General features: G+C 36.1%; 1 protein-coding gene across 2 annotated transcripts in view; it reads right to left on the bottom strand.

Annotated features, from left to right (window-relative positions):
• Positions 1-12752, bottom strand: part of PDE3B (phosphodiesterase 3B) — a 95609-nt gene that overhangs the window by 22094 nt on the left and 60763 nt on the right. For both annotated transcript variants that reach the window (XM_064513063.1, XM_026104489.2), the window contains exons 2-4: positions 6165-6215; positions 4835-5083; positions 2466-2608 (exon numbers count right to left, since the gene is read on the bottom strand). In XM_064513063.1, coding sequence (XP_064369133.1) covers positions 2466-2608; positions 4835-5083; positions 6165-6215 — 443 coding nt within the window. The remainder of the gene's footprint in view (positions 1-2465; positions 2609-4834; positions 5084-6164; positions 6216-12752) is intronic.

Below are 12752 nucleotides of genomic sequence, written 5' to 3'. Positions count from 1 at the left end.
ATTCTACATTGGTATTTATGGTGTAACATAACTATTAAGCAAGGTCAGTTCATCTCAAACTGGTGTTTGAATGACAAACCAAACCAGGAATTCACAGGCAAATAAAGGACAAGCTCTTTAGAGCTGCATCTGAAAACTGTCTGGATAGATAGAAAAACTTCTGGAACATTAAAACAGTTTTTGTAGCAATATTTATTTATTATACCACTACGTAGTGTCCTATCTTCCTCTACTCAGCTAGGATTCAGTTGAACACAGTCATTTGTGTAAAAAAACATTGATTTTTTACAAGCTTTCCTCCCAGGGAACAGTTTGCTATTCTGAGAGTGGAGGTTCCACTCTCCATTTTTACCATCTGCATGTTCCTCCCTCCTTCTCCTCTGACACTTGTTTGGTTTCTCAGTGAGCTGAATCAGCTCCCTACCTGCAGGAAAAACTATGCCTTTTCTTTTGCTGAGTTACTTTCTGACAATTTAAGGGGCTGACTCACAAACCAAAGCCAATGGCACAAAAGGGCCGGGCGCACATTCTAGCAGCGAAGGACTGTCCCTTCCGGCAGCAGGAACAGCTGTGCCAGTTCAACTATCTCATCTAACCACATCTGTAAGGTAAGCAAATGATCACAGGGGATTTTGGGATGATTAGGATATAATTATAGGTAGAAGGAAACTTGAGAAGAATGATCGCTGGAAGATGCCTGGGGACTGGGACAGTGTAAGAGCTGGCAAGAACCCTGAAGGGAAGAAGGCAAACCATGAGAAAGGGACCAAATATTCTAGGCCTGTATGGCAGGGGCTTGAGGGAGGTAACGGGACTGGTGCAGTGCTGAGACTGAGGAGGGGACGTCCTGACGGGTGACAAGGTATGAGTGCTAGTCACCGGGGTCAAGGGATAATTTAATGATAATGGACTAAGAACGAGGGTGTTTTCTGCACTGCTGCTTTTAAGCAGGTATGCTCGAGCAGGTTCTTTGGTCTGTAGAAGCTGCAAGGAAACCCTCCTCCTCTCATAAAACTACAAAGCGTCTGCACCAGAAGTGCAAAACCTCAAACTGAAGTCCCACAGTTTGCAAATTTAAAGTCTGTTCTCTGGTTATTTCCACTGGATATAACAGTGGAGACTCTTTCAAACACTGAATAACCAAATCAGCATGAAAATACTACCTTTAAACTACTGTAATAATTGGCCAATAAGAATTTGTGATGCACATTCAGCCTGATTTCATATGACCAACAGAACTGTTGCCTATGGATTAGCAGTAGCGAAAGTATAGCAGTTGATGTCAAAATCATCCCAAACAAAAAAATATCCTGCTGTTGACATGACAGCAACAACTATGGAAAATTATCTATAATAATTTAATTACAACTTAAGAGATTCAACTATATTTTACACATAAGCCACAATTAAGTTTTATTATGTAAATACTTGAATAGTCTATTTTATTCAAAGGAAAAAATGTCCCTGACAACTGCCAAATTGTTTAAATGATTTGCTTTAAAACTAAATGTAATCTTGATAAATAAATTCTTGGACACTTGTTGCACATAAACTTTCATCCGCTACTAGTAATTATCAAATATCATCATAACTCATATTTTGTTTTTCTTCTTCTTCTTCTTTTTGTTAAGATTTATGTAAAAAACAGTTAAGTTTTAAGAGATATCAGGTATGCATAAAACAAAAAAATGCACAAATTTTTACTGATTCGAATGGCAACAAAATTTCAAACATATTTTTTGTATTTTTCTTACAAGACATTACGCAAAAACATACAAATTTAAATAAAACAAAGTGTGAAGTTTCACTCTGAAAGACATTAAACACAACAACAAAAAAAGTATGTTAATTTTAGTCCTAACTCAAGATGTAATCTTAATTATGGAAATAAAAGCTTTGTTTACATCATATTGACTGACAAGAAGAGAAGAGACGACTTTCTTAATCTACCTTACTGCTTACTTGATAACTGTACTAATAAGTGTTGCAATACACACAACAGTTAGCTAAGAAATGCAAAAAAATTATATAATCTTTTTTAATTAGAAAAGAAATTATTGGATATGTGGAAGTTCAAAAGTGATACATATTTAAATAAAAAGGAGAAGGAAGAGGAAGTCAGTAATGGTTTAGAGGTTACACGATTACAAAACAAACTAATTTATGTTGGACGTTTTTCTCATTTCCTACCAAAACTGGTAGGTAGTGCTACTTCTTATGATGGAGCATGCCATTCAACCTCAGAATGACCTGATTTCTAGTTGAGATCAAGCACAACTACAGAAGAACGATATATTATTAACTCAAAATGTTTTCTAATTCATGCTGGCAGAATACAGTGACTAAATTCAATTACAAGATTTAACATTAAATACTTCCCCTGCCAAGTTCCAACATTATAGACACGAACATTTTAGAAAGACTACATTTATTATTCTACCATTAAAAACTAGTTAGGTGGTTACCTTGATGTGTTACATTCCTGATGAGATCTCTTGCTGTTACTCCGCTCCCATCTAGAAGATGGCGATTCTATAGGGGGAATGCCAGAAACTCCTGAAGCTCTTCTCAGCTGTGGTGTTGGCAGGCTACTCCTGCTATTTAGTCCCTGTTGAGTAATTTAATTATAGTTAAAATTTACATAACTGAAAACAAACACTGAAACTTTATTTATTGCTTCTGAAGATAGGATATGACACTATTTATTAACTGCTTACAATGAAATGTAATGAAATGTAGCAATGCAATGGCAAAAAATAGGATTCTTCTTCAGAATATAGATGCATATAATCAGACCTTTCAAAGGAAGAAGTGTGCCAGGAAAATGTGTTTAAAACAAAAATACAAACCATATTTGCAGTGTTGAGTAAGGTTTGCAGGGTCATGAGTGAGGACAGGTGACCCTTGGATACTAGTGCTTCAAAAGGTCTGACAGAAATAATGACATTGCAATTTTAAGCTTCACCAGGTGGTCAAAGATCATACTTAACTCACAGAACTATTACATATTTCAAAAAAGGAAAAAGTGTTCACACAAAAAAGTACATTCTCTTACCCTGAAAAATCAGACTGAGTTTTTGATATGGGATGTACCTTGACCCTGTTTGCTTTGCTGCAAAGCTGTAGTTATGGCCAAAAAGGTGTAATTGGACAGGCAGAATAAGAAAACTGTATCTGCGCCAGAAACATGTGGTACTCCTTATCCAACACTACCAGAAAGGGAACCGGGAGTCTAGTCTGTCAAATTACATGAACCAGCTCCGGCAATGCTACACTGATGCACCAAAAAAAAAATCTTCAGACAGAAGGCAATGAAGGTGTCAACTAAGCCATGTACTCTTGAAGAGTAATTTGTTACACAGGAGTTAAGCAATTAAAATCAAAGATCTGAAATAAGTCAAGTACAAAGTGGTATGCAGGAATAGTAGGTACCAAAGGCAAGCTGTACTCATAAATTGTCTGACAGAGATCATTTGGATTGATGCCTTGAGACAACTTCCAGGGAAGAAGAGGAAACAGACAGCTATAAATGTAAAGTTATTTTCTCCAAGGTGGGCATTTAGGGAAAAAAAAAAATAAAAAAATAAAAAAAAAATAAAAGCCAGATGACTGCTTCCTGCTGAACTGATTTCTGCAAATATCCATGTGAGATTCAGCCTCTGTATCACTTCCACAGATTAATCTGTGGATACTGAGCTTTTTCCCCAGAAGCATTTGTCTTGACAATGATGGCCAACGGACATTTCACCGACTGAATCTGGCTCATGAGGCAGTCTTATCCGGCCCCAAAATGGAGAGCCAACAAGTTGACCAATTTTGTCCAACCAGCCAACTGTTTGGACATGGAAGCAACTACAGTGCAGTGACTTCCCAATGAAGCCTCTCGCATGCTTGAGAACAGGAACAGACTCCCCTGCTTTGGGTCTTAGCCGGACTTAGCAGGCTCCCTGGGGCTGCAACAGGAACAGCAAGGACAGATACCTAGGAGCAGCTTCTGTCTCCCCCAGCAGACAGAGGCAGGGCCAGTTTCTGTAATGGTTGAGAGCAAGTAGATGGTGCCTAAGCTATAAGCTTCCTTGAGTGCTCGGGAAGGTACAGAGCAGAGATAGCTGCAAAAGCCAGCTTCAAGCTGTCAACACCACACAACCCTAGAACTAACAGGCACTGATGCACCGCAGCTGAGTTTGTAATCTGAATGTTCTTGCACTGCATTCCATAATGTGTCACATAGTACCCATATTCTTGCTTACAGTTATTCACCCTCAATAAGGGAGGGGTGACAGTAGATAAATACATTGGTCTCAATGTGATGTGCTGCCCAGGCAGAAGACATTACTTTTACTTTTAAATAGCCGACTTTTTTCTTTTTCTGATGGTTAGTTTGATGTTTACAATAGTACATTTCTTCGGGGGGCAGGGAGGGGGGAAGTCAATGAAAAAGTCACACCACCAACTGCTAGACCAAGACTGTAGGAAGATTATGAGCCCTGTTCCTGCCATACCATGAATATATAATACTTTGATTTTACACTACTTTTTTTTTTGTTTGCTTATTGTAATCCTGTGCTTATTTTGAGGAATCTTCTGTTTATTTTTAGAGTGTAGACCAGTGCTCTCCACTTATCTACCCCTCAAACACTTGAATTTTTAATTTTGTTACCTATCTACATTCGGTGTGTTTTCACAGCTTTACTTTTGACCTTAACAGCAGTTCATAGATATTCAGTAAAGAAACTACTATCCATACAAAGGACATTCTTTCCAGAAGAATTTTCTTTGACAAATTGCTCAAAAATGGCAACACACTTATACATTACAATTAGAGTCGTTTGACCTTGAGTAGTTTTCGATCTCCTTTTTCAGCAGGGTCCTCTATTTCAGGACAGGGGAAGAAACCAGGAAATGGTGTGAATGGATTAGCCTTTGGCTTGCATGTGCCTGAGAAAGCACCCATCAAACTATTAATGCTTCGAAGGGAAGAAATCGCTTGTGGTGGAAGGGAGGGGTCAGTCAGGAGGTCTGTTAGCATGGTCCGAGCCTCATTTAGTACTGAAAGATCAACTCCGTTTCCACTGCCAGCATTCTAGAATAGATGGAATATTGCAAACAATTAACATTTTGAAACATTTCACTAATAAAAAAGTTTTAAATGAGCATCTTATCCATCAATAAAAATAAAATGCAGTTTAGTTTTCTTCTGAAGAAAAAGTACAGGTACATACATACTCACATACCATAGAACAAAATTTTATGTTCTGAGAATTTTTATAAATAATCCTGTCAAAACTAGACCCAAAATTCTACGTATTTTCAAGACTGAGTCTATAAACAAAATTGTCACATTTTCTTACATCAAACATCTTTTTAGTAATAATTATAAGGTGATTTTTACACAAGTCAGAAATAAGTCACTTCCTTAGAGGGGGAGAAAAGAACAGGGCTGATTTCTGCAAAGTATTTCTTACGCAATAAAAACATATTTCAGAATTCAACACTAGTTCTTTTCTTTTTAAAATAAAGATCTAGGGACAATTTTTTTTACCTCAATTTTTTATTACTTTGTCTTAGAATTAAACTTGTTATTCTATCTCCTCCAATAAAGTCAAAAGAAATTTTGGGGTGCCAAACTGTTATAAGCCCCTTATAAGGGTACAATTTCCAAATCAGTTTAAGCCTAAGTTAGAGTTGATTCAGCTTCACTATCTTTATTATCCTTGATTCTGCTGAAACAAATCCTAAAAATTCTGTCAAAAAGTCATTAAATTTTATTTGGCACAACTCCCTGAACAGAAACAGCATTGGCTGATTAGACACTAGTGCTGACACATGACAGACAGGGAGAAACAAGCAGTCAGAAAAAAAGTGAGATCTTGGTAGCCCTGAGTTTTGTGACATTGCTGGGGAAATCACTCCCTAACATTATGCTAGGGGATATTTCAGTCAGCACTCCCTTCTTAGCTGGACTGGAGACTCTTCTCACATACACTAAGAAAGTACATCCCTGTCAGCTTGGTCAGAATTGCTAAATTTCAAGTCTACATAGAATTAGAGCATACTAGGACAACCCAGGTAACTGAATTCTCAGCAAAAAAGCTGAAATCTGACAGGTCACAGTGAACTCTCTGCTTGATCACATTTCATTAAGGAATTCATAATAGACCAACCTGGTAATAGGGTTTGTACCATTGCTTCAAATCCCAATCCCAAAGAATCATCTGCAAAAAATGAAGAGTAATATGGTGATATGTTAGTGCTGTTAGCACTGAAAAACCAACAGTGGAACAAATCTTAATCATGTGATGTTATATAAAATACTTCTCCCTTCATCTTTTGATAGGACAAAACTTGCGTCATTGCCTCACTTACCACCACCACAGCAAAAGCTCTAAAAAGTGTTGAATCTGCATGGGACAGAGATATCCTGATGACAGAATAATTATATGGCCTTATTCTAATATTTCTGGATCACTGATAAATCATCTAACGTGTACACTAAATTAGCTGGTGACAGTGCTTTTCTACTTCGATTCATCTAAACTTATAAAAGCAAACCTATCCTAAAAATCTCCATTATCTTTTACAAAAGCAGCTAAATTATCAAGAAAACCAGCATTTAGCTACCAGACTCATAGCAAAAGAAAAAATTATAAAAATTTGTTCTTATTTAACTATAAAACATGCCCCCAAATTACTGAGAAAGAGAAGCCTAATAGCATGTACTGAAGGTAAATGTGCATGGGCTATATCAGGCTTAATAAATCTTATACTAGAACTTCCTACCTGAATTACAGAAGCATAGAGCAAAAAACTTCATAGAGTGGGTACATCTCAGAATATTACAGAGGATTTACAGGTAAAAACTTACACCTAATGTGATAAGTACGCAATAAATTCACAACAGAAACACACATAAGTGACCAGATATCGCTTGCATTAGCTAATTTTTGAATTCATTTAAAGAACAGCTAAAATACAGCATTCTGTTTTAATTTAGCCTCAGAATAACGAAACCTAATTGCAGAAATCCACTATAACTCTGGTTTTAGGAAAATGCTATGCATTTCACAATTAGGAAAGAGTTCAAGTACTTTAAAAACAATATTATGTTTTAAAATAAAAAAAATTGATATTTTGATGAATCTTAAAAAAAGCAGCTTATTGTTTGCATAACATTTAAGACAGTTTGTGGATAAAAAAGGATAAGAAAAGGGAAAAATAATGTTCCTACAAGAATTTCTGGGTTCTCAAAACACCATCAAAAAAAAAAACCTGATTTTTTTCAAATGGTTCTGCATATATAGGATTACTGACACAAAGCTCTTTAAGACTGAACATACAATTTTCATTTATGCTTGCTTATTACCCAAATGCTAGAATCATTATATAGTATCTTTTAATATCCTGTAGTGGGATATATCTTTAGAAAACTTTGCTAAGGAAGCAAAGCTATGAATCTTGGCCATATTGTCCAAATACTTTCCCAATATGCAACCCTTGTTATTAAGACCGAGTCTCAGGCCATCTTTTTTGTATGCCTTTATATCTCCATCACTAATTAAGATATTAAATAGGAGTTTAATATAACAGAAAAGGCCAAGAAATACTTCCACATATACTTACCATATGTACATACAGATCTTGATAAAATTAGCATTCTGAATGATACTGTCTTATCTACACTGATTTTTAGGAGTATTTCTAATTTCGTTTTTGATAAAACACAACTACTAATCTTTTGGTAAAAATCTAATACGCTGTGTGAACTGTTTGTTCACCATTCGGAAACCTTGCAGCAACTCAATGAAAAAACATGTGTTACACATATCCAGCATCATTAATCACATTAAATAACAGACAACTTATTATGCATACACAATCAGATTACATGCAACTATTATTTTTTCCTGCTCTGTCAGTTCAATGCAATATAGTATCTATAGTATAAAGGCCTAAAAATTAAGTAAATTCCATGACTTTCTGTAGGAAATCTAAACAACAAAATAATTAGAAAAAATTCATTGATTTGTATCTAATTTTTGTTACTGCATGAACTTCAGAGACTTGTAGCCCTTTATACTAGCTACATGAATATTCCCTCCTCTTAAAAATAAGATAAAGGATGCAATTTAAAGTGTTTACTTTTTTCTTATCTGTTTCCGAATTATTCTACATTATTTTCCAGGGCTATTCAAACAGTAGCAATATTGTAAATATGGCACAGAAAGCATCTACATTAACACAATTAAAATAAAAAGGCAAAAACCTCCCCAATACCTCAGGTTAAAGATCTGCTGTATTTTTAAAAACATTTTCGTGCAGGAGTATTTTTTAGTTTCTGTTTGAATATGGCTACAAATCTACGTGTCCTGAATAATTTCACAAAAACCACCAGACCCACAGAAGAACATCAGCAACACAATCTGAAGATACTATCAGCTTCAAATACGTCAACTCTGCTCACTTAATTTTTCTTCTACTTACCAAAAATAAAAACAACCTACAAAAAAATAAAATTCACGTCTGAAGTGTTCAGTCTTTGTAACTTTTTGTCAGCCACTAAAAATACCATAATTGACAAGGTTCTACTTTTTCTTTGATAAATACATGTTATGCAAATGACTGCATTTACAGATTAAACAAATATAAAGATAATCCTATAACTACAGAGCACAGATAAGATACCCATACCCCTGCTTGGTGCTTCATATTCTGCAGCTTTTGAAGTAATTCTGCTTATTGTAATGTGTGAAAGCTATATTTGTTTCTGTTTCTCTAACACCTCTTTTGTAGCGAAAATACAACATTCCAGTCTGGAACTTGTCCAGCAGAAGGTATAGAAGGTATAGAAAGTGCCAATACAGACAGACAGGCTGACTTGTCATCAGCACCCAGGCAAGGGTAACTCTGGAAGGGTAACATTTTCTCTTCTGTTTTCTTCATACAGACACTTTAAACACTGTTTAAAGTTAACAGTTGTAACATCCAACTGTTATGAAAACTTAAGATTTCTAATCATTAAGCACACACAATCTGGGAGTAAGTTATGCTATAGCAGAAGTCATATTACATAAAGCAAGAAGATCTAAATCTAAGAATTTAGATTTTACGAACTTAGATTTTTTGTTTTTAAGGTGATGAACTACCTTCTCCTTTTACATGACAACTTTTTTTTTCTTTTTAACCTGAATATATAAGGTGAAGGTTAGCATGTCAGTAACAAGCATTAGGATAATGACTAACAGTATTTATCTGGCCAGATCCATGTTGCATGAAGCATTTGGTTTTAGCTCGGTCATTGTAAAAATGAAAGCTTTATCCTCCAACTAAAATGAGTTGTCCAGCTTAATGATTTTAAAATCCAAGCAGTTTTTAAAAAACAGCTCTTCATTTCCAAGTTTCCAGATTGACAGTTCTTTACTGCATCAAAGAGGTAAATCTTCTGGTTTCCGTCTGTCCTCCAAAGCACAGCCATGAAGGCTGCATTCATCTGGTTCACTGACTACTGACTCAACTAGCAACAAAGATCAGACATGCACGAGTGTTACGAGTTTTGTCAGCTGTAACAGCAACCTTTGGTACTAATGGCCCACAAAGTTGCATCAGCTTGCTTGCAGCTACCATTGAGGGACATGGAAGAGGTTTCTCCTCCTCCAGCTCTTTTAGTATTTTTTCTTTAAACCTGTGGCACATCAGCTAATTTTATTTATTCGCTGTAAACAAGATCTTAAGAAAATACTCATGTCCTTGCAAACTCCAGAACTTTTCTGAACCAAATCTGTAACTGCAGCCACTTTCAATGGTGCAACCTCTTTTATTCAGCATTTTAGCTGTATACACACACACAGACATACATAGTCTATACTCTTATAATTTTGGGGATCAATCTATAAGACTAAAAAGGTTCAGTCCTAGACTCCTGAGTGACCTCCCCTTTACTTCAGCACTGCCGTAGTATAGAAATAGGCTTGAAGTTGCAGAAGGAAAAAAAAAATTCACTGGCAAGTGTTATGAGTTGATAAAAACTGTTGGCTCAAAGTAACAATCTCTTCTACCAGGCACAAAACGTAGATCACTACATAGTGAATATTTTTCCACAGTAAATATGACTCGGTAAATCTCTTCAGTAATTAAATCTTTACAGGGTAATAACTGAAGGGGGTTTATTACCTTTTCTTGGATGCTTATACTAGACCACAAGATGGCACTCAAATGCAGAAAGCCTCCCCCCACCCCCCCAAACAAATAACCCTTTCTCACTGTGAAAGGAACAGAAAACAGCAGCATATTCCTTAACACACCTACTGCAGAATAGGATCGGTCTGAGGGACAAAGGTGGGTGACAGTTTTAAAGGTATCAGCTGATAAATTCTGCTTCTTTACAAAAACATTTCTGTTCAAAGAATTTACTCCTTAACATGGGATTCTACTCAGAAACTATGCGTAAGGAAACTTGCACTTCATGTCTCAGTACCTGCTAGACTTAGCTTGATTAGCTTAACTGCCTGCCTGATTAGGTTATTAATAATATTAACAAAGTAGTATTTCTGGCATCATTCTCTTGGGAGATGGAGCTGTAATTACTGACTGGATCATCAATACAAGTTACAAAGTATTCCCAAAGCTGCACCGATCTTACAGCAATACAGGAGAAAAAGGAATACAGTTTATTTTAGTTTAAAGTGAACAGAGAGACTGACCTTAAAATAGGTCGTAGGCAGAGCCTCAGCGATCTTTGATTTTGCAACCATAAGACATGTTGCAGAAAGAACTGTACCCTGTAACAGCAGGATTTTGTAACCCACTTGCATGTAACACTCTTCCTTACCTCTTCCAGGAAGACACACCTGATCTAGGAGGGACAGGACTGATTAAACTTCCAAGCAAGCTACAAGCTTCTGCTCAAACTGCTGCTGAGCAGCTCACATGCTTTAGCTGAGCATCAGCTTCCAGTGCCACCATCTCGGCAATCATACGAGTGGGAGCTCATCTGAGCGTGACGCTGCCGCGGGCTCCGATACTGCAGATGAACTTGTGCTGGGGTGAGGAATCTAGCCCTCCCCCACAGACGTGTATCCCGAATTACCAGTCACGGCCTAGGGGAGAAGTTCTCCCATCAGCCTGACTTTAATCCTGGAGTCTCCCAGTTCAATTCACTGTGGGTCATCCAAAGAGCAATGAACACACTTTCCTATTTTTAAAAAATTGCCTGACAAGCTGCCTTGGGCTTTGAACACAGTTGTATGCCTTGCTCATTAACGGACAGGGACTGCACGACGTTTAAACTTAGGAATTGCATCTATTTTGCCTAAGAAATAAACAACACAGTTAAGACAAGCCACCTTACAAAAACTCCTGAAGTACAAGTGATCTTTCCTGATTCAGCCTCCATCAGCTGGCAATGAGTTCAGGCCAAACTGAAACTCAAAGCAGGCTAAGAGTACTCACAGAGGGAATTTACTTCACTGCAATGAATAAATAAATAAATCAAAGAAAAAAAACTATTAAAGCACAACAGCTTTCCCACAGTCATAATTCAGAAGAATGAATTACTATAGCCAGTTCAATAGGTGTTTAGTCAAACCTAATTTTACCAAATTTCAGCATGGCTTTTTGGAAAGCACATCTTTTAGCAACATTGGAAATATCTGTTAAAAATATGTACATCTGTTTGCAGTAATATAGACCTCTCCTAATATGGTTTACAGTTCAGTCAAAGGGTACAAGCAATATTAATTATTACAAAGAAAAAAGAAGGGAATAAGCCCTCCTCTGACCAGCTTGTATAAACTAAAATCAGATGAAAAATGGGAGAAGACAGCCAATGAAAAAAGTAATTAGCATAGCTCTGGAAAAAAAATTAATTATTTTTCTATATTAAAAAGTTATCTTTCCTGTCCTGGTGCAGCGAGGGCCTATGACAGAAGCGTACCTGAGAGGAGTGCTAATGATGGAGAGAGGGGCGTTCCTTTGCATCTTCTTTGCGTGGGCCTCAACTCCATTTGGCTAAAGTTGTATTTAAAATGATGTATTTAAAATGATTTAAATGGTTTAAACTTCTAGAAGTTTAAGCATAATAAAAGCCTATGGGTTTTACTCTTCTCAAGTTAAAAGCACTGAAATTACTATAAAAGTACACTAAGCATTTTAAACAGTTTCTTTTAAAAGCTTTTAAAAAGCTTGACAATATATTTGGACAGATAACTATGTAAGGATCTTTTCAAAATAATTTAACTTCAGGTAAAATACAAAACCATAATATCTTAACTATTCAAAAATTACTCACTTCTGTGCATTTGAAAGCCTAAAACTTCCAAAATTATACTAAGGATAATATTCATATTTATGCAGCTATTCAAAATACATGGCCAAAAAATTGTTTCATAGTTTATGATTCTAAAAAGAAATTTCTGAACTAAAATAAAACTAATTAATAAGCTACACACCTTAAGCTGAAATGTTTAATCCATATGAAGGCATACCCGACATTAAGATTAGTAACGTGATTGTTAGATTACCTAAACTAGGTAACTGAAAAGTTTTAGTTTCAATGGTTATATTATTCAGGAAATTCATCATGCTTTTTAATGTGTTCTTTAAGAAAAGAAACCTTGATCTCTTTGACATCATCCATTAGCATTCCACGATCCAAAATTTTAATGGAGAAAAAATGAATACATAAAATGAGTTTCCACTTTTGACCACATCCTTCATTGGTCAAATAGAAAAGATTCCTAGCTGCTAGTAGCATCTGT

This window comes from Dromaius novaehollandiae, chromosome 5 (genome assembly GCF_036370855.1).
Source record: "Dromaius novaehollandiae isolate bDroNov1 chromosome 5, bDroNov1.hap1, whole genome shotgun sequence".
In the NCBI taxonomy this organism is placed as follows: domain Eukaryota; kingdom Metazoa; phylum Chordata; class Aves; order Casuariiformes; family Dromaiidae; genus Dromaius; species Dromaius novaehollandiae.
The sequence above is the reverse complement of the archived record's forward strand: the minus strand, read 5'-3'. Positions and strand labels throughout refer to the sequence as shown.